The 23353-nt window shown below is 46.0% G+C and overlaps 1 protein-coding gene across 1 annotated transcript in view; it reads left to right on the top strand.

Annotated features, from left to right (window-relative positions):
* Positions 1-13303: 13303 nt before the first annotated feature.
* LOC131284427 (serine/threonine-protein kinase minibrain) overlaps positions 13304-23353 on the top strand; it is a 46222-nt gene continuing 36172 nt past the window's right edge. The window contains exon 1 of the mRNA XM_058313285.1: positions 13304-15179. Within this exon, the coding sequence (XP_058169268.1) occupies positions 13304-15179 (1876 nt within the window). The remainder of the gene's footprint in view (positions 15180-23353) is intronic.

Here is a 23353-nt window from a genome sequence, read left to right on the forward strand (position 1 = left end):
AATCTCGTAACGAAAAATTCGTGAAGATGCTTTTTTCACACCCAGCTCGGGAACCGTTAGTTCGGAGCCGTTAGTTCGGAGCTGGTAGTTCGGAGCCGTTAGTTCGGAGTCGGTAGTTCGGAGCCGACTCCGGAGCCAGCTCCAAAATTTACCAGAGTTCGTCGGAGCCGATTTTCCCATCACTAGTTTGTTCCAAATGTTTTGACCAAGGTGTGGAACAAGGTTAAGCCATGCGGAGCAATTTGACAGAAAAACATAGCACCATATCGAAAATAGTAATAACCAAAGTACAAGCAATGTTTTTAACAAAGTTTTCAGTTAAATTCTGTAGAATTCATTTCAATTTATTGAACCATTAGATCAAGATAAAAAGACATCCAACCACTTGAGACAAGTGTTTCTTCGTTCCAGTAATCTTGGTTTTGACGTGAAACATTTTTCTCACTCTGCCGTGAGAGCTCACGAAGTGCAATTGTGTGTGTTACGAATGATGTGTGTAAGCTTGAACCACCACATGAAACGACAACCTGTAATTGGTTCGCCAACCGGTATTCGAACCGGTTCAAACGGTTTTGACCAAGGTTCATCGAACCAAGGTTTCATCGAATAATCGAAATAAGGTTGAGAAATACCTTCGTTTTCACAACCGTGTTTGCGAGTGAAATATTGCAAAATAAAAGCTATAAAAACTCCGCTGTTCTCAACTCAACTTGGTGCATTTTGAATAAATACTGTGAATTACTTTTGAGAATAACTTTGCGAGATTCCAAAAACATGATTATCATTGATCGAGCCATTATCACTTTGTATTGTCGTCCATCTGACGAAGATCATGCGTCGTTTGATAGAAAATTTGAATGCGAATAGAATGCGATTCACTGTCGTACCATCGTAAAACATCTTTTTCACATTTTTGCTAGAAGGTATGCAATGCTCAACACGATTATTCTCTTTGGGTATTTTAACCGATGCGTTTCCGTTACAACTTGAATTTATTGAATTCATATATCACCCATTGCATAGCTTTAGGTGCATAATCTTACAACGGGTGTAGCAGAATGGGAAAACTTGGCTGTCAGTGCCCCTTTTTGGAGATATTACCAAAAAACTATGCTAGAGCTTGTCGAGTGAAACATTTTCCAAAAATTTTAGATTTTCTTAAATTTGACTTTATGGGAGAGACAGGGACAGCCAAAGTTTTCAATTCCTCATTCCTGGTACACAGCTTGCTTTGAAGCATCTTGCTAACCGTACAGCTCAGCTTTAGGTACCTTGACAAACTGCTCATACACAAATGCACCAACACAACGGCAGATTTCGTTCGACTGCACCAACACACCCGTCACTTTAAAAAGATGGAAAACTATAATGGCGGCTGACGCGGCGTGTGGATTTTTCAGAATCAAAACCATTTAACTCGCTGCAGTTGAAAAACACGGTAGTTGTTGAATCGTTTCGGTTGGGCACGGAATGCCGCCGTTCGGTGTAGTGTTTGGTGAACGAAAATGGTCGAAAACAATGGCGGGCGGTCGCAATTAGTTGTTTACTCTTTTACGACGCTGGCGAAGTATGTGATGATGAAGGACGTGTGCGAAGTGCGATGCGTTTTTTTCCCGTCCCGTCGCGGTATCGCTGCTGGAGCGCACGGTCGTCGAATTGTGCAACGCTGGGTGGAGGTTTTTCGCGAAAGAAACGGGCCATTGACGCAGTGACAGGCATCGAAATTCCGTCTTTCTAGGTTCATCGCTGTGCAAAAGTGGTGACCGGATTCGGAAGCAGATTTACCGTCATCGCCATCGGGTCATCGACCTGATCAGCGGTTGGTCTGGGTGTTGCAGGGCAAGCAAAACAGGCGGTTTCGGAAGTTTCCGAGTCGGTTGTTTGGTGAATGGGAAGAAAAAAGCTTCCTCACGTTGTTGCGACCCAAGAATAAGCATCTCAATGTGAAATACAAGTGGAGTGCAATAAATAAGAAAAAAAATCTGCCGATTGTCAGCAGCGCATGATGGGTTAGGTTTTCATCGCCGCTCGAAACGAAGTGCAGTGCAGTAGTTTTTTTTCCACTCGCAGTTCAACTAGCAACGATTTTCCTAGCAGCTGTCTAGTGGAGTGATCTTGCAAAAAAAAAAAAGAAAAGTACACATCAACTCAAAGATGCATTCGCAACTAGCAGCTGTCCAGTTGGGAGAAAAAAAGCAAAGCAGAATGTACCCCCATACTGTGTGTTGAATGAAATATCATCACATCTTTTCTTCGCAGCATTCCGCTCCAGCAAAGAAAAAAAAGTGTTTACAAGTGAATGTGGTCTTGGTGCACGGGAAATAAAATCTACACCGAATCTGCGTTGCAATAAGTTTTGCATCCGTGTTCTGGTGTACACCGAGGAAAAGGTACGCGCATCGTGACATGTTCAGCTGTTTCCAAAAAGTTGGGGAAAAGGATTTCGTCCCATAAAAAAAAACCCTTAAATGTGCAGCTAACACCCGTGACGATAGTGAGCCAATCGCAGCAGCTCAAGCAAAAATTGGTCGTGTGTGAATCATCAATCCAGCTAAACCAGCGCCGATCTAGGATGCAGTGAGAAGTAAGAGGGCCGTCCGTCAGACGCTAATGTGTTTGCCGTGCGTTTCCCGTTCCGTTCGCCGTTGTTTTGCGTGAAGTGTGAAAAGCGAACGGCGGGATACAAACGCCGCACAAACACAGGCGGTGAAAATGCATCCTGTCCGGGATGCTAGAGGGAAGCAGGCAAGTCTGTCTGTGTCACGGGGGGTTTGGTCGGTGAGAATCGGTCGGGGTGCCCGAGTGCAAACAATTCGTGAACGACAAACGCGCCGCCTGCTGCCAGCTGTGAATGTGTCTGCCCGAGCTGAGCATTCCATCGGCGAGTGAAAGCAGGGAGCGGGCGCAGAAAGAAAGCGAGAAAAACGAATCTTTGCACCCTTTCACTGCACCACGCGAATGGGGTGGGAATGTGTGGGGTTGTGTGGTTCTCTTGTGAAGCATCCTTCCGTGTGCATCCTTCCCGAGCAGCATATTTCTCTCGCCGAAAAGGGTACACACTTCCTTGATGCAGACCTGAAAGCAACAGTGAGAACAACATGAACCCCCCAGTGTGGACCGTTTGATGAGAGAAAGATCAAAGATTGCGAGCAGCAACGGTTTTTCCCATTCGGTCCGCTCGAGTGAAAGCTGCTTTCCAGTGCGCTTTGCAATGGTACGTATGAAAACATGATAATAGAAATTAGCAAGGAAATGCTTTATTTATATTTTACCTTTTTTTTTGTGCTTTGTCGTTTAATGAATTTGTTCACTTCCTCCGTGCGAGGATCACCAACGCAATGGAAACCGGAAGTTTTTTGGGAAGGGCATGTTAAGTTTCTACCAGGTGTGTCCTTGCCTTCCCGGAAGAAGCTGGACGGAAATCGCAACCCAGCCAGACAGACTTGTTATGTCCGTTATGGAAGCAGGTGGAATAAATAAATTCGCACCCGAATGATGCACGTGAAAAACGGCTCCCCGTCGGTTACCTTGTGGACAAATGGCCTCACCCTCGTTCCCCTCCCCGTTCGCCTATCGATCGAAATTGCGCGACACAACCAGCGACCAGGCGAGGGCGAACGGCGGGAATTGTTTGAAGAGAGAGAATGAATGTACACTATCATCATCGAGAATTACCAATACACAATCTCACGCCATGGGGTGCTGGTGGTGGTGGTGGTGGTGGTGGTGCGCCACTAGTGCGCGGGGATGATATGGGGTACGGGCGGTGCTGGAGAGATTCGTGAAGCTCCATTTTATTAAGAGCAGGGCGAATGCGCACGCTTGTCGTCAACTCGTGGATCCGCTGGTTTACCGCCTGCTCCAAAAGGGGCAACGGGGAGAGTAAGGGAGGTCAGTGCGCGACTAGCAACTGTAGCCAATGGCACAGAGCCCCTTCCCCTTCCCCCTCCACCTTCACCTTATCTGTCTCATCTTTGTCCGACCACCCGCCCGCGACATCTGGGTGGGGCGGAGGGTGGTGGGGCTCACACACGCCGTGACAGTAATAGCGCTCTGGCGTGGCCGCGTGCATAGCGCGCGCGGGTTGTTATTGTTTGTGTGGAAATAACTGTCATCGTCTCGTCCTTTGCATGGACAAGCTTGGTGGAAGCTCAGCACCTTGCTCCCCATCCTGGATGCAAATAACACGACGCGTCGGATCGGGTGATCTTTGTTGCATCGTCAACGTCTTGCTACTCCTTCACGTGCACAAGAAAGTAAACAGAAGCGACGTCAACAACTACCATACCCGGAAGTCTGTTCTAAGGCATGCGATGGACGGATGCAAATTTTATAAAATTTTCTTGCGGAACAGGAAGCTCGATGCTACGACATAAGAAAACAATACGACACCTGCCACCCCAGGGAGGGCTATAACCCGTCACGGGGAAAGTAGGTGCCCCTATTCCCAGGGCCGCGTTTGATAAGGCACCGCCGAGCATCGTTTTCCCAAGGTCATTTACTGTTTTTTGTTTTGTTGTATGCCGCCCCGAAGGCCAATTTTCCAACCAGTTCCGGTGCGGCCCCGCGGTCTTGGCGGTCATTACCATAACGAAGGAATTGCAGGCCAATTAATTATGTGAAGCACGACGAAATGGGGCGAAATCCATCGAATCGGCGATCATCCATCGCGCGGGGCGACTTAGCGAGCTGTCGAGTCTCGAATGGGAGAAAGCTTACTGGCCTGCGGATGGAACAAAGGGCAACAAAGGTGGAGGGAGACGGGGTACGAAGCCCGCGTGGCATTACATACGCGGGCAGGGCAGGCACTTTCAAACAACACGGGAGCCCGGTCGTGATCGCGAAAGTGGTGATCCGGGTGGAAATCACAAGACCGTGAAAGTGAAAGACAAGAAATCTCACCGAATAGGAAAAAGAGAAGCAGCGCAACGAACAACCTTAGCCATTAGGTGGACGAGGAAGGTTTTTGTTAGTTCTCTAAAGTGATCTGTTTGCTTGAACGCTTATTTTTTCATCCGGTCACTATCGTCTTTACTCTTTGGGAAAAAGGGTTTCCTTTAAAGATAGAGTATTTTGTTGTTGTTTGTATATAGATTTTTTATATAATCAGCAAAATGATATATTTTATCTTTCCTTCAAATCTATCAATTGGCTGCAAATATTTTTTCATAAAATGCGGTAAAATTTCCATCGTTTCTGTACCAAAAAAGGCTTTGCTGAAAATGTTGCCATTTTTTTGTCGACTTATTTCCAAGCAGCTGAGTACGATCTGTCATGGAAAACTTTTGCATTTCATAACTGCAAACAATGTTGAATAGTGTGTTCTCCGCTTCTAAAGCTCAAGTAAAATCTTCTTCTTCTTGGCGTAACGACCTTGTTTTGTTGGTCATGCCTGCGCCGAGGCTCACCACCTCGACGGCGTGGGTTCGAATCCCAACTGAGACCGGACCCTCCCCTGTACGAGAGGACTGACTATCCACGTACAACAGGAAAACAAGTCTCGTAAGCCCTTTACGGGCAGGCATGACCAAAGAGGTCGTTACGCCAAGAAGAAGAAGAAGCCTGCCCGTTAAGGGCTTACGAGACTTGTTTTGCCTGTTGTACGTGGATAGTCAGTCCTCTCGTACAGGGGAGGGTCCGGTCTCGGTTGGGATTCGACCGTCAAGTAAAATCTGTGCTCCGCAAAATTAATATTGAGTACTAGCTGACCCGTTTGATTTTGTTAAAAATTGGTTTAACGGTCACATTATATTTCTTAAGTACATGATTTTCATTGTATTTACACTTTTTACGTTATTTTTACTTTTTACACTTTTTAAAGCTTATAGTGAGGCTGCTAATGATTATCACCCTTATTTTCTTAATAATCAAGCAGACCAATTGAATGAACGATGTTTTATGTACGCCTGGTAAGCCATGTATGACGTACATATTAGTTTTCTAAATTGGGTTTCTATTAGAGCTTTTTAAGAATCTGCTAAGGTGTATTGCCGATGTCTAATAACTGTTTGGAGAAAGTAAAAGCTGATGGATCCTGTAGCATTTGGACGTGCCTGTTTATGCTTAGTTAAAGTTTTTCAATATTGCTCCACAACACCGATGAGTAAGGCAAGTTCAGGTGATCTTATCAGCATAGGTGGATCGTGGCACTACGGGAAGAGTTTGTCTGAAATCACCTGAGAGGAGAAACACAGTACAGTTGGTCCCCGCAGTACGCGAATGTTTGGGACCGAACGCAATAGCGTATATCGATTCGTGTATTGGGGATTTCCTCTGCCATATAGTTTATACTTCATATTGAAGAGTTGACACTGAGAGGGAACCGCTTATTTAACATATCTTTTATCCAAATAACTAATAAGTGTTCCATTTTTTCCATTGTTTCATTATATCTCTGTTAAAAAGTGCATATTAAAAACTTCATTCTACCAAAACAAAGTAAAACTGACTAATAGAAGTCGAGCAACCCTATGGGCTGTCAGTTGTAAAAAATTGCGTATTGCGAATTCGCGTATATCGAGAATAGCGTACTGCAGGGATCTACTGTATTACTGGAACAATCTTTATTACACTTCACGTCTTTGAGTGTTCTGTACAGCGCCTCAAGAGAATGCTTCTTTGCCATGATGCATTCTTCCCAGATAATTATTTTTCACTGTTGCATGACCTAGGCCATGAGTGATTGATTTTTGTTGTTTCATACGGCTTTTGTGTTCCTATTGATGTTTCGAAGTAGCCTAAATGATGAATGCGTCGTTCTACCTCCATTTCCAGCTACAATTCCAGATGAAGCAACTGGTATTGCAATGTCATTGTTTGCTCGTATTTTGGAAAGCAAGAGCGATATGAGAAATGTTTTGCCAGTTCGGACTGGGGCATCTAAAAAAAGATACCACTTTGTCCCGTTGATACTGCCATGATAATGCGTTCGTAAACATATGCTTGTTCATCAGTCAACATTGATACGTTGTGAGAAACGATATCCAACATGACTGCAATATTATGCTGCAGTTCACGACTTATTTCAGTGTCCATCAAATTAAATGCACGGCGAACCTAAAACATAACAATAACTTAGCGGTAAATTTTTAATTACCATGCAACGATCCTCGATACTAATCATAGCTTGTCGGACTAAATTCAGCGACATTAATGTTTGAACACACGTTTTGTTCTATCATGACTATGCGCCGCATTTTGTCCTGGTAACAGTAAAACTTACGCCACATTGGATTGCATGTAAACGTGACGAATAAGCATGCTCGTCCCTACTCGCGAGTTCATAGCCTCGCTGTAGTAACTATACTGAAATTCGTTTTCACAACACTGGTAAATGAGAAGGTTTTCTCACTGCTCTAAGCAACAATAATTTGAACACATATTCTACTACCACCAATTAACAACATTAGTTATTATTACCAAAAATTAACAAAGATTTTACTATCGTCACTTATATGAAACGACTTGTTTGAATTAAATTCACCACTTTTGTATTAAACTCACCACCACAGTATGTCAAAAGGCATGTTGCTGTGTCCGTTTATACTTGTTGTAGTTCACTTTATGTGTCATTGCTGAACGTAAACAAAACAAACAAACCAATGTATGGCGATAGAAAATTGTAATTAATTAAAAAAGTATAAAATTTACAGATATGAGACATAGTTAAAAACCTATTCTCATACCTAAGGAACGTGTGTGCAAAGTTTGAGTTTAAATGGTTCAGTCGTTTAGGAGGAGTTTGAACACTAACACCGTGACACAAGAATTTTATAGATATAGATGTAAAATCCTTACAAAACCAATATATTTGCTGTATGTATTTCCAATGTTCTAAATGTAAGGAATTTTGTATAACCCTTTTATAATTCACAATATATGCGGTTTATTTTTGTAAATTCCTATGTTCGATGCACCTGCATCGAGATGTGCATGTAGGAAAGATGCATCTTCGGTATGCCACCGCATCAAGCATCACGTAGGCACGCTTTCCCGACGCTTAGGCCTCCCCCGTTGTCCTCGAGGTGTTGCTTTGCTCTTTCCGTTTCGCTATCATTCGCTTCCGTGTCTCGCAGCAGTCGGTTATTCGGTGGCGGATGGTGCATAGAAAATTGCATCTTACCAGCATCAAGTCTCAGACTGGCCAGCCCATGGGGGGCCATTAAATGAAACAGACAACTTGCAGCGAGAGACTAGAGAGAGAGAGCGAGAGAAAATGAAGGCTTTAGTGATGAGTGAGAGCTGGGAGGAAGTGAAGACCGCGTCTCTCCTCCCAGAGGCCTTCATTCCTCCCCTCTCAGAGGTGGTTTAAGTAGGTGGGGTAGCCGACCGACCCCGGCGGGGGTGTCGGTCTCTAGTCTGGCACGTAAATCAGCAAAGTGCGCGCGTTAGGATGGGAGGAGAGTTGCATTGCGTCGCCAGCGCCACCTTGGGAGGTTTTTTTTTCACTTTTAATGCTCCTCCGTCATCGATGCGTTTCGCGCGATGCTTTTGCAATTTTGCCTCCACGTCGTGTCTCGTTCTTTCCTTGACGGTGTACTTTTTTTTCCTTGCATTTGGCCTTTCGCCCTTCCCCCTCCGTCTTCCGTCTTTCGACACGTCGCTCTGGGCAGTAAAATTTATACCTTTTCTTCCCACGCTCCGGCCATCCGCCGTCTGCGCTGCTCTTGGGGACGTTTCCCGTTGCGCCCAATTGCACCCCCCTCCCCTCCTCCGATTTGCCTTCGCCAAATCACACTCTCGCTGCTTACCTTAGTCCGCGGGAGCAAATTTCTAGGCGACGAGAAAGAGAACATAGGAGCGAGTGCATATGCTACTGCATCGGATGGTGGGTTTGAATGCAAGGGGTGCATATTTGAGATGATGCTCGGTGGCCTTTGGGAACGACGACTGTGGAGGTGTTGTTTTATTAGAGGAAGCGTCCGCTAGCAGGGGTCCAACCCAATCTTGGTCGGCGAAGAACGGTCGCGTGTTTGCGTGAGAAGCGATGATGCAAAGCATTCGTTCGCGCGTGAGACGATGATCTCACACTCATCATCCTTCCATCTCTAGATGGAGCCGTAAGGGTTCGAATGAGTGAACGAAATGGCGCCAGCCAGCGAGACACTTCATCCGATGACTCGGCGAGAAATTCGCATGCTGCAAAACCAAAAAGTGCATCATCTTGGGGTGAACACATGGATATGGATAAACCACAAAAAAGAGGTTGCACCGAGTTTCTAATTGGTATGATGATTTCATACCGTTGCCGGGAAGCTTTTGTAAGAGACCGACATTGGCGAACTGTTGTTGAGTGATACCTTGGGTTTTATTGTTTTTCTACGGCTGGAAAAGCAAAGAAGGTAAATATTTTCTATTATTTCAACTTATTAGCGCGGAGCTTGGAACGATCTGATTTCGACGGGGTGTGAAGTCAGTTTTACAATATGCTTGAGAATGTTTTTAAAAATTAGTTTAGTTTGATTAACACCGTTTCTTCATTGATTAAAGAAAAACATTATTGAAGTAGTTTGAGGGTTGACCTGCTTTTTTCTGGGTCTCCCATCCATACCCATCAAAAAAATGTTTCGAAAGGTTTATCATTTTTAAAAAAATCCGAATATGCATAAATCTTGGGTGAAAATTTTATTAGACACAACTCTAGTACCTACCATAAATATGGATGCGAAAGCGACAGATAGAAAACGCCAAACGATTTCCAATTCCAATTGACAAAAGGAAGTCCAATGGTAGTTCAAATGTTGCCTATGGCAAGGATGACATCCTTCAACGACTCACAACATGCCAGTGATTAAAACAAAACCGATCCTTTTTAACGATATTCCTTAAATTAAAGCTCCAAATAAATCGTTGGCCATCCGTGTTTTTTTTTTGTAGAAGTTTCCTCACTCCCCCACTGGCCGAGATTGGGGTAAACGAAAAACCGGCAGAAGTGTTCCCCGTCTCGAGTCCTCGAGTCCATGGTGCTTCCCAGCTCGACCCCGGCGACAAAGTCGAGCTCCGATGGCCACGTTCCAAATGACCCATGTAACAGGTCATTTGAAGGGATGCGCTACGCTAGATTAACCTTCGGCCACCGCCACCGGCGGATCGGGTCCGGTGCGGCGTAGGTATGTCCTTGCTTTTCTTGGGCGTGTTTTCCCAAAGGTTTTTTCTTTCGTTTCTTGCCTTTTTCGTGCCACGCCACACCGGGCGTCTCCATTGCGCGAGTGTGCCGGGCGGAACCGCGTGGTGCAAATGAACCGTCGCGTGCCGGAGCATGGAGAAGGAAGGGTTCGTTGTCGCATGGTTGATTTTTAACTGACGCTTTAACATTTGGTCGCCTTTTTTTGCTGCTGGCCTTTTATTTAATTCGTCTGGATACCCTGCGGAAGAAAATCGATACGTTTTTCTCGCTCGCAATGGAATGTTAAAATGGAGTGTTATTTTCAAGGAACATTCCCTTCTGATTGTATTACGAGGTGTCCAAGTTCAGTTTGTTGTTTTCGAAGGTGTAGTGCGCCTTCGAGTCATTTAGTGGGCAATTATGCAGCAATCGTCGATCGGACAGCCGGATGATTAATTGTAAGTGGTATAAGAAATGGACAAAAATGCCCAAAACTATCGTCACCGATTGTCATCGTGCGTCTATGATGTCATTAATTTTCCATCCCCCCCCCTCGTTTTCCCTCCCATGACCGTTTGTGCAAATATTCATTCATTTTGTGGTTTCCGTTTCGGTACTACGCTCGGAGAAGCCAACACGTAGGAATAAGTGGGACATGGAATGAAAAATGATATCGATTGCGCAGCGGTTGATACGGCGCAACGTTTTGGAGGGCGATTGGAATAGTACGATAGTACAACGGAAAGTATTATAGAACAAAACGAAACGAACCACGCAAAGTGGAGATCCAGTTGGACCGGCAGGAGAGAGGGGAGGGCATGTCGATGATCATCCGCGTGGAAGGCGAAAGAGAGCAATTGAATTCAGCATAATGTATGTATGTACTGATGTGTTTCCACTAGCGTTTCGCTAGACGACATCGTCGGACACACACACGAGAACGAATTCTTAGAAGGATGAATGGTGGTTAGATTAGGCGCTCGGAAAATTTGTGACCCAGTTTTGAAGGTTGTAGAAATTTAACCGGGGGTTGAGGATGAATGGTGTTGCCAGGTGAGAAAACTGTATTTGAAAACTCGAGAGAGGCATGTCCTCTGTACACAAGGAATACAGGCTAATTTAAAATTTACCAAGTTACATCTTCCGGTCGAGTTCCTCCGAGCAGTTTCTTGAGCTTTGGTTCGATTGTTATTACTAAGCTTTTGCGACGCGAAATCTCTACTTATGTCTGCCCTTGTTGTTTGTTTATAAAACGTTGTTCAACAGCCAAAGCATTGTCGAACCGCAATCGCAGCCGATTAGCGAATTGATTACGCGGTTGATTTCCGTCGGTGTATCCCCGGTACTGCACTTGGACTCTGTACCAATACCCCTTTCACGACCGTCTGGGTCTGTACTGGTTTGTTTGTAACAAAAATATCGCTTTTGCGTCACTGTTTTTCAAGTAGTGGACTTTGTTTACCCGTGCCTTATTTGAGATGAGCCGAAGATCCTTATGTTTGTATCCGTGCTGTTGGGACTTATCAGTGAAGTTGTTTAGAGCTTTCCAACCAAGCACTTCCTGTTGCGGTTTTTTTTTGTTCCACTCTACCAACAAGGAGGAGATTTTCTAGTGCAAAAATACTCGCCACGTGTTCGAATTGGAATACAAATCTTCAAATCCTGTCGTACTAGGAAAGTGTAATAGTTTGCTATTTTTAGTTGAAATAAAAATAGCTAAAAACTATCTCATCTACTCAAATGTGCAAAATAAAAAGTCAAAATCATTATAACGAATTTAGCGACAGAAATAATAGAAACATTCGGACGAGAGGCCAGAGGTTTCCAATGACTCACTTTGGGCTATTGTGTCATATACTTTTATTAGATTTTTCCTCTACAATATGGAACTCTGTATGTTTCATTTTGCGCCATACTGTAGTTTCTAGTGGTTTTTCTTGCTATACTTCTTGAACTGGTATTTTTTTCACCTTTAGCTTTATCAATGAAAAGTACTTTCTTTAGGATTCTCTTTACGAATCGGAAAATCTTTACGTCTTGGTGATTGTATTTAAATTTGTTTAGATAATATTAATTCTTATATGAATGACGGGGAAATTAGTTGTTATTGCTAGTAACTGTGTTTAAATAATGGTAAAAAAACTAGGATTCACAATCAGCTGTGTAAAAGTTCTAGTTTACTTTGTCTCTACCTACGCAACTGTTGTACTAATAAACTTTTCTTTCTCGCTTTCTTCTGCAGGGCTGATTCGTCACCAAACGTGCTTCGACCGGACGACGTTGTTCTTAAATATAAAAGAACTCTTTCCAACGATCACAAAAAGACAAAAACACTTTCGAACATTCAGCAGCGGCAACACGTGCGCACCACCCTCGGTTTCCCGTGATTCGGGGGACTTTTTAACATTTCCCCTGACGCAGCAGCCCCTGCCGTGGGTCGGTTTTCCCGAAACGCGTCCCCAAACAGTGTCGGCCCAGTGGGGCGTCGACTCTCGTCGTCGTCGTCGTCGTCGTTGTGATGAACAAAAAGCACGTATCAACACGTGGCCATCATCTTGTGGCGGTGGCTGCCAGCCCACTGACAGGATACTTCTCGCCATGGGAAAATCCCAACACGGGTCGGGTCGCGTGGTGAAGGAGAAGGGATGAGGGTCACGGGTGACTCACACCCTTGTTTGTTGTTTCCCTGGGGCGCAAGGGAAATGATGCCCGCCGTTCGGTCGCATTCGATCTTCGGACGCCATAGTGTACACACAGTAGTCAGTGCTTCCTCCACCGGAAGTGTGTGGGTTGAAGGCACCGAAAAGCCGTTGTAAACGCGAGGATTATTGTCACAGGGTGGTTTCAGGTGTTTAATGTGTGTTTTCCCTTCTTTTTTGTGTGCTCATTTTAGGTTCGCGATCGAGTGATTTGTTCCGGTGTACCATTAAAAAAAAAGTAATGCTCTCGGGCGCCATTGTGAAAGAATAAAACGAGCACGTCCAGCGAGAAAAGCAAAAGAAAGTGGCAGTAAGTGTTGTAGGAAGCGTGTAAGAAAGTGTGTGCCTCAAAGTGGAAGGCTGAGCAAAAAGGGCAGAGGGCCATCTCAAAACGAATGCGTTTCAGGTGCAGTGTGGGTCAGTTTGGGAAGTGAGTGTTGTTGTTTTGGTTGGCTGATATGTGCATGTGGCGGCGCGGCATCACGTGTCTGCCGGGGGCATGATAGTTCCCCCTCAGCTCCTGCATCAAGCGTCAACACTCGGCACTAGTCTCGGGGTAGTCGGCGAACGGGGGACGTCGGTTGGTGTTGCAAGAGCGCACGGTGGCCATACGGTGCTGGTCACGCACGGCAGCTTCGGCGGACGTCGCTCCGGTGGCACCATTGAACGCTTCGAGCGCCCCGAAACCAAAGCCAACGGCACGCCGTTTGGACAGGTGGCGGCGGCAGCGGCACGCGGGGAGTCTGCTGGTGGTGTCGGTGGTGGCCTCGGCAGCTCGGTGGCGGCAGCACACGGAGACACGGGCAGAGGCGGCGGCGGTGGTGGTGGTGGAGCAGGTGGAGCAGGTGGAGCAGGAGGAGGAGGAGGCGGGTTCAAGTACGGACGCATCAATCGGTTCCCGACGGCCGCACCGCCGGGGGTGATCGGTGACCGGCGCAGGGGCACCCTCTGGGAGTCGCACACTCGTGACGGCGGAGGAGGAGGAGGAGGAGGAGCAGGAGGAGCAGGTGGTGGTAGTAGTGGTTCCGTTTTCAGCCGGGACTTGCACGCGACCGACACGAACGGAACCGGCGCGGCCAGCAGCAGCAGCAGCAACATCAGCGCCAGGACGGAAGGAGCTGGTGCGACAGAGACAGCCATAGTAGTTGGTGACGGCGTTGGTGGTGGTGGTGGAGGCGGTGGTGGCAGTGCGGTTGGCGTTGGTGAAGCAGTGTTCGGTGCCGGAAGCGAAGGTGGTTTGGTGGGTGGTGGTGGAGCCGAAGGTCGAGCGGGGTTTATCACGACGATCAATCAGCAGCTGCACCAGCGACAACAGCTTCAGCAGCAACAAGTGTTTGCACCGAAGACGGCCAACAACGACGACATCGGTTTAGCTGGTGGTGGTGGTAGTGGTGGTGTTGCTGATCAACAAGCGGTCGGGCGACTGCTGCACGGCACGGACCTCATCCTTCCGTTGGCGTCGTACGTCGGCGTGGTCGGAAGTGGGCGCAGACAGGGCCGGCACGCAACCGGGCCAAACCTAGGCTCTTCCGGAGAGGCCGACGTCGGCAGCGAGGGGGCCGGTGGTGGAGATAGCAGCAGCAACAGCAGCAGCAGTAGTGCCAGCATCAGTGGTAGTGTCAGTAGTGCCAGCAGTACCGCCAGCAGCAGCGGAGGAGGAGGCGACGGTGGCAGCGGTGGAAGTGGTGCCAGCGGTGGAAGTGGTGGAATAACCGGTTCGGTCGTCGTAGCGGAACCGGCGGAAGTGCTCGGTGGCGTCGGTGGCGTTTCGCAGTTCGGTTCGATCGGCACCGGCCGCATCGGAGGGGACGCGTCGAGTGGAGGGGGGGAAGGAGCGAGTGGCAGTGCCGCCACCGGTGTGGGGGGCGGCAACCGCGAGGACGAGGGTGGCTCGAGTGGGAGCGGCGCGAGCGGCAAGCGCATCCTTGCCGTCAATCGCAACATCGACGATCTGCTGTTCGGCAGCGATCTGGACTCGCTGATCAACGACAATATCATTTATGGCTTCAAGTCGCTGAAAGTCAGCCGGGCGCTCTCGCAGGATCAGCTAGACTATCAGCAGCAACAACAACAGCTGCAGCATCAACAGCAACTTCAACAGCAACCTTTCTACCATCACTACCATTCGAATCCGGTGCATTTGCAATCGCATTTACTGCAGCAGACGCAGCAACCGCCGGCCCCTGCTGCAGCCAATCCGGCCCTGAGCTATCAACTCTATCAGTATCAACTGTTGTTGCAGCAGCAGCAGCAACAGCAACAGCAACAGCAGCAACAACCACACGGCAGCCACTGGATAGAATCGGATATAGCGGCGAGCGGTAGCAGCGGCATCACCAGCAGCAAAATGTTGGCCGACAAAGCGAAACAAAAGTGTAAGTTCTCACACACCCTTGTCTTTTCGGTTGATTTAATGTTTGTGGAATAGGCGAAACGATCTTCCATGAGTTTCTATAGAGACGAAGGCGGAATACACTTTTTGGCCGTGCACTCCGTAGAGTGGTTCTACCTTTTGGAAGTTGAGCTAACCGCTGTACGCATGGAAAAGAGAGCTGACTCGTCTCTTTCGTGAAGGGACACTTTGATACCACCACTTCGTGATTTGCTTAGTAAATGCCTAACCATATCTTAGGATAGCTCCGCCAAACCTATGTTGGGGTAAGAGCTGAGACTCATCATCATCATAGATCGTCGTAATTTTGGACTAAAAACTTCTAAAACAGGGGTCGACATACATTTCCTCAAAAGGGCCAGATGATTAAAAGAAATCTAGATGATTAATTTCAAAGTATTATGCTCCCTTTTGAATGGAGTATTAACTTTCTAAATAGTAAAGTTATTTAAAAAGTGGCTAAGGATAACATATTTTAAAATTTTTCTTCAAACTTTATTAAATATTTTCATACTTATTTTCGTTGAATTTTGGGTTTTTCAACAAGAACACCTTGTTCAACCATTTTAATCTTCTGTTTTGGAAAGAAAACTAAACGTGACATCAGGAACAAATCCGGCAAAAATTGATATGGGTTTTTTGTATGAAGCACTAAAATTGTCTTACGGAGCAGATAAAATCAGTTCTCATGCCGGACTTTGCCGACCCCTGTTCTAAGGCATAGAATCAACACGAATTCTAGTGATTTTTGCCTCTTTTATTTACTTAATTTTGCGCATTGGACGTTTGGCGAGGATGTCGCCTGTTCTATTGAGTCCTCTCAATATGGAGATGTCTTGCTAAAAAGTTCATCGCTGTACTGTTTACTTTTGCTAACGAAAGGCACCTTATTTATACTATCTGAAACACATAACTAAAGACATACATGTGGCTTAACATCCCCTAATGAGACAAGGGCGATATATCCGAAGCGAGTTACTGTGACCGAGAGACGGTATATATCATATAGGTCCGGTGGCCGTTCGTAATTACCGGAGGGTTCCACAGACTGGAGATTCGATCCCACACCTGTGGCTTGGTGTTTCCTCGCGCTACCGCTGCCCCCAGTTTCTACCAGTACCCACTGTCATTCCTCATGCACTGCGGGATTTGTGTACAATTAGATCAAATTAGCTGATGTGTGATTACTGAACGTTACAAGATGGCACAAGTAATGTTATTCTTTTCATATTTTTATCAAATAGAAAACTATGCGCATCTTAAGAAGTATGTAACTCTTGACGAGATGATTTAAAGTGCAATAGTTGCACCGTTGATTTGCGTATATTTTCAAAATCCTTTCAACTACTTCTCCAAAGTTGAAAATCTTTGTACTAGTAATTTTTCTAAAAGGTAGATGGGGTTTCGCGTCAAATGGGGCAGAAAATAGGTAATGCCAAAATACACGGTACCTGTTCACTCCCCGGTGGCTGCCTTTTCCAGCAGTCCACCCGTCTGGTATGCCGGCACGAATAAGGCAGAAGACATGGCCTCAGACAGACAACGCACCTCAACCGGAGCTTACAATTCACTTATCGGAGCAAACTTTCTTCTATGGGAAAACTTTACGGCACCGGAGACTATGGACTCATTATTCGCCCCACAACCCCCTTGTGTGTGTGTGTATGTCTCGTAGCCGTGGATGGAAATCTTAGACGGCTCAGACGGCTTGAATTCTAATTAAACCGCGGCCAAACGACAAAGCCTCGTGGGTTGGGCGGCATTTACCGTCGATTCGGTAAATATCGCCCATTCCACTTTCCACTTCCATTCCGTGCACACGTCGCCCTTGTTCTTGAGGTACACTCTCGCCTCAGCGTCTCCATCTTGGAGCGTAAGTTGGGGAATTGTTCTAAACTTTTCCCCACGCTCGCTGCGTGGAAACCGGTTCCGAAAAACGTTCGGAAGGATTGTTACAGCGAGATTGTCTGTCCCTTTTCGATCCCTCGGGGGAAATTATTCGAAAAGCTACGGGAAATCGATCAACAATAAGCCGTTTTTAAAAGCTCCGTCCACCGTAGCAATTGTACACACTTCACTCGTTTTTTCCCGATATCGTTCAATTGGTTCAATCATAAAATAATGTTGACCGGAATGAAAATTGATTGCCGTTTTCCTGCCCTAGCCATTGAATCGTTGGAATCGGTTTTTTGTTTACCTTCGAGATTGCGCTTGGAGAAGGTACCGTTGACCATGGTTGATTTATTTTTCCTTCATTTTGCCGATGCTCTCGGTCGGACAAGGGCAGAAGAAGGCGGAACCCCGATGCACCCGGTTGGCAATTGTTTTCGAGGAAACAGTCATCAAACAGTTCCTTGCCCGGGTTTCCTTGTGCGTATTATAATGTCAACCACCCGCCCATAGGGGTGGCACCAGGGGGTGGGGGTGGGTGGGGAGCCATTTTCCCGAGAGAACAAAGATCAACCGGGGACGGTCTTTGTCTTCCAGCGGAACTTTTGCTCCGAGCAGCCCGCGTTGAACCGCGTTGTGAACCTGCCGAGCGAAGGAAGTCTACGTCGACGGGGAGGTTTCTTTATTTAACCCTCACCTCACTCCGCTTTTCCCGGAACGGGTACGGTGGGCATCGTTTTTTCCCCCTATTTTTCTTTCATTGCCCCATTGTGTCTCTTGATGTCTCGCCATCTTTATTCTTCCCCATTACTAACCTGCCTCACTGCCAAACCCAACCCGACAGATTTACAGTGTAGTGTGCAAGGAAAATGGTCAGGAAAATTCCCGTCCAGTTTCGATTTTTCCCCCGTCGTGTCGGCGCTTTGACTCATCGGAATAATTTTCATTTCGTCGCCAATGGAGGCGCCCAGTGTTTTTGTTGGTTTAATGTTTCGATCGCTTCATCTGTCCAATGTGTTAGTACGACATTTAAGGATTGTTGGAAAACATACGCAACGAGCCACATTTTCGTTGGCAACCGTTGTGGAGACACGGGAAAATGTCCACGACATTTTGCTCCCGAACAACTTTAAACAAGAAGGGCATTCATTATGTTCCGATTTCCTGGAACACAATTCCATGGAAATTTGTTTTTCTCCGAAAGTCCGGCCGTGCTTCGGGGTTTCCGAGTGCTTTTTAAATGTTATAGACAAGGGGCTGTTGTTGTGTGACCTTTAGCTGAGCATATTTATCATTGTTTCGTTGCTTGGGGAAACGTTGCTGTTGGTTGGAAATTCCGTTAGACGGTGATGATGGATGGAACGCGTGTGCTGCGTGGAAACGAGCAGTCGAGATTTTTCTCGTGTCCATCGACATGTCCAATTCATTATCACACGCCTGCCTTAGTGGTCATAGCAGGATGATAAGAACAGTGACACCCTGGCACTGCAACATTATAGCAATTCTTCCGAGCGGGATGTCATAACTATTTCGCATTATTGTTATTGCGTCTCGGGATTATCGTGTGATGTGGTTGGGAGAACATGAGTGTTTTTCTTTCTGGACCGAACGGTTATATGTTTTATTTTATTCTTCGACACAATTCAACGTCTTTTACACTGCTGCTAGGAGTATGCACGTTTCGTCATGATGTGTCCAGTAGCAGTACAACAATGTCCTGCCACATGTTTTATGATCTCACGGAGTACATAAACGAAAATGCTAGTGTCTCGTGGCGTTTTATTCCAGGAACGTTCTTCCGACGCTCCCACTCGACGACAGTTATTACTGTGTAACGATTGAAGTCACAGATCTTTTTGCGTTTTGCGTTGATGCACGCAGCGACGCTGGTAAATAAAGTGAACTAACCTTGATGCGTTTCCCACTACTTTGATACGGGACCCGGAAATGTGCTCTCAAGGTTAGGACATAAACAAACACATTTATTGATAACCGAAAGGGTTGTCTTCTTCGCCAAGTCGGGTATAAAGTTGCCGCAAAAAATCGCAAGTAATTTAAAGTACACCATTTTTTATCCAGTTTTTGTAATAATCTTTGTGAAATGCAATTTCTTTTCCATTCAAAATAGGGATTTTAGACTACTAAACTGCATTCTTCAAACATTTTCTCTAGAACCGAATTTTAACCCATACTTATCCGACTTTGTGTTAAAAAATACTGAGCCAAAAATACTTGTTCCTAAGCGAGATATGATATAAGTATCGGCGTTGTCGGAAACGTATGTTCTTTCAGTTGGACCAAAGTGTGGCTGTTGGGCTGCTGAACGTCTTGCAACTGCATCTGGAGTTGTATTCGCGGATTTAAAACTGGTTCCACCGAACACCATCGACACCACATGGTTTTCGCGGATGTGTTTTGTGTTCTTTTTCTTCCTGTATTTTTGAATTCAGCTCCGATGCAGACGTGGAAAAACCTGCCAGGGGGTAGAAGCCAACCCAGATGGTGCAGATGGCGTCGCAATCGGTCACTAGTGCTGTTGGGCTTACCTCGCCAAGCCGAGCTGCTTGCCCTGTTGCTTATCATTATTTGTTGTAACGAGTAAAAATATTAAGCTCAAAACAAAAGAAAAAGAAACTGTGGTCGGCTTCCCTCGAGCAGGGAATATGTTCAATGTACTCTTTTCTCCATGCATGGCCCAAATGATACGATGCGCTGATTTATGTTTCATCAATTTGCCACGCCACAGACGCCACAGAGCTTGGAGACACCCCTCGAAGGGGTGTGGCGGTAGGAGCCGGCAAGGTTCGGCAAGGTGTTGCCCGGGAACAGTTACGATTACTTTCGGCGCTCCCAAGAAGTGTGGAATGCTTCCGTGGAACCGCTGTGACGTGTGTGCGTTTTCTTATCGGACGCGCCGTCTTCCAGAAGGCAGGCTCTAGTTGCCGTGACCTGGTCGGAGTTTGGAACCGCGTTTGAAGTGCGCGTCGTCCCCCTCCTAGCCCGTGTGTGTGGGGTCTTTGCGTTTACTCCTTTTTTTTTCGTTACCATTAGACATTAATATCTTTCCCCCGAGGGGTTTGGCAGGTAGAACGGGAAGGGACCGGGGATGCCGATGGTGGATGCAGTAACTGGAACCCCTCTTATCAGCAGCCGCTTTTCCCGTGATAGTGACGTGACACAATTCGTAGAAAAATTTCGGTCATGGCCGAGACAACATCGAAATGTCCGATGACATGGCTTTTTTTATTTATTTCTACGCTTCTTCTAACACGACGTTCCGCGGCTATGATGCAACCGCTTCCTATCAGGGCGCGGGACGCGTGGAGTGAAATCAATTGATTTTCGTTTTGTGATTGAAATTTCGGGCGACAAAAGAAGAGGCGAAAGGAACGCCTCAAACCGCGTGCCGGGTGATGCTGACTGACAAGTCGTTTGTCTACAGTATGTGTTTTAATTACCACGGATGCAGCGTTTTCTGCACGTTTCAATGGTGGCATTGCAGCGATGTAAAGAATGCAATTACCATCCAACACCCAACGTGCTTTCGAGAGATTTTCACGCAGTTAATATACTAAAAGGCACATAAAAATGCATCGAAACGACAGTAATGGCACGAATGAAATGTGCAGTAAACATGAAACGAGACGAGACAAATAATACCTGCACCTCCCCAGCAGGTACGAAAAAGGAAGGGGCACGCCATCTTCGTGGAAGATTGATGTTGTTCAAAATATTTACAATTTGTAATCACCGTTTACCGTTGTGTGTGTGAGTGTTTTTTTGTCCTGCGAATACTGAAACCGATACTTAAACGTAACGACACGGAGGATGGATGTTTTTTTTATTAACTCGAGTACCATTCGCGAGCGGTTATGTTTCAAGAAACGAGGTCAAAAAGGAAACTAAATTGATCGCCCGTAAGTTGCGGTGTCTTCAAAGCGACCCGGGCTCTGTCGCAAACAAGAGTGCAACAATTTTTTCTTTGCAGGATGGTTGTTCTTTTTGGCATTTAAAAGCACATTCCAAGGATTATGTTCCGTACGGAATGTGATCGTGCCAATGGATTGCTTTAGTAATTAGTAATTTAAAGTGCGTTTTCGTTTTTCACTTTTTGTATATGTTTTTGTTTTTCTGGACATTGTTTTTTACGGTTTGCTTATATACTTTTATTCCTCATGAAGCAATTTCTCATTTTGATTTGTTTTTTAAGTTTTGATAGAAACATTTCTCACTTTTGAAAATGTTGTTTTTGTTAAATGACTTTTGTATAACCTTTTCTTGTGGTGTCGATTTCGCAGTCCTTGTTGGAGGAGAATACTCACTGATGCTATTTACACGGTAAGGGTTCTGTTGGACGATCACTTAACTTCACTACTTTCTTCGATTGGTTCGTCTTTTGTCGTTTTGTATTTATTTTTCATTTGCTGCTATCTCAGCTACGATTCGAAGAAGATATACCGCCAGAAGGTGCGTACATGCGTTTTTTGTTTGTTTGTACGATCGTTTTAATGGCGCCACTAAAAGGTCTGTGTGTGTGTGTGTATGTGTGTAAGTTTTTCGCAACATTGTTGCGATTGTGGCGGGCTACCTTGGCGGCACCGCGTTGCTGATAAGAACGTTGCATCTGCTGCCGACAACAGATTGGTAAAAAAAGGGTGGGTGGTTAGGGAAATAAAACGAAAAACTTTGCCAACCTCCCAACCTGGTGGGTGCTTGTGGGTGTGGAGCGAAAGTGGAACAGCTCGCACAAAAATGGAAAGAAAAACTCGCCTCGTGACCAGCACTCGTGTCTTTTTCTTTCCTTTTTCCGCCACCTTAAGGTGTTTTGACATTTGCACAATCCCATTAACTTCGGTGCACCTACGAAAACGCACGTACCGGTGGCGAGAACTGGGTATCTGTTAAGGAGGTGTTGTTGTTTTCTTGCCCTCATCAAACTAATGCAAGTGTGCTGCTAAAAGGGTTCGCAATTAGAACTTTCTTTACGAAACGGACCGTTCTTTCGATGACATCTTCATTTGATCGGCACGATTATTTTGTTTTGTTCGTTCACCAAAACGGGAAGATCAGTCGGTTGTCCCAAAAATCGACATCTCGCAATGTTTTTTCTTTTCCTTTTACGGGGTTTCGCTTTGCTATGTAACTTGTGTAAAACACACACACGCACGTACGGTCGACTTAAGCTTTTATTTCGTTGCGATCGCGTCCGCGTTCGGTCCCAAAAATAAATCCCTGCTTTAATGGGTCAACTGAACTGATTTTAGTTCCCCCATACCATCGATTGCACTGGCGATTACATTCTGTAGGGCTTTCTTGATGCCCGCTTCTCGATCGGATCCTATAATTAAACTGAACTTTTGTTTTTTTTTATTTTGATATTTATTTTAAAACGGGAGACAAGAGTTTTCTGCTCCGGTTTTGTGTTTTTCGTGCGACGAAAGGGTTCAATGACATTTTTCCTCGATAGGTGACGTGGATTTGCATACGGTTTTATTTTCATTTATATTGTTGGTTTCCCAGCTCTTACTTCTGGGGTATTAGATTGTTGATTTTAGCTTTAGCTAAATGCACTTTCTTCTTTATCGCTCGATTTGTGATATGCCTCCCGGTACTCGAATGTAAACGTCAAACAAACTGTGCGCTGGAGGTGTAACTAATAAATAACTCCCTGAGCCAATGTGGCGTCCGGGTTGCAGTGTATGCGTGTGCCATTTTTATCATCGACCCGCCGTGCGAACGTCTCAGCATCAGCCGACGCTGCTCCATCCATCCATCCACCGTCATCTTCCGGCGATCGCACGAGGCCCGCCTGTCACATGCTTGGACGGATGACGTGCGCCGCAATGTTTGGGCGCGCGATCTTCTTCGCAACACCCAATCTCTTCGGTGCTCGGTGCTTGCGCACGCGCACACCACCATGGAGCGGACGGCGGAGAAATTGTCTTGGTACGGTTATGTTTTTCGTTACCATGTTCCCGCCCTCCCTATCTGGGTTCTGGCTTCGGAGTGAATCCGCTCTTGAAGAAAGCCTCTTGTTTCCAAGGCGCAAGAACGAAGGTTTCGGCTATCAACAAACAAAGCAAAGTCGCAGGCTGGCGCGCTGGCCTTATAAAACGATTGCACGAAAGCCATGCACTTCTCGCATGCCGCACAACTGTATCAATGGATGCGTGGAATCAATGAAATGCAATCATTGCTGGGGTTGAGTTTCCGGAGCACTTTCCCCCCCCCCTGCCCGTTCGCCGGTGGTTGTTATCAATAATTTAT

This window comes from Anopheles ziemanni, chromosome 3, assembly GCF_943734765.1.
Source record: "Anopheles ziemanni chromosome 3, idAnoZiCoDA_A2_x.2, whole genome shotgun sequence".
Lineage (NCBI taxonomy): Eukaryota > Metazoa > Arthropoda > Insecta > Diptera > Culicidae > Anopheles > Anopheles ziemanni.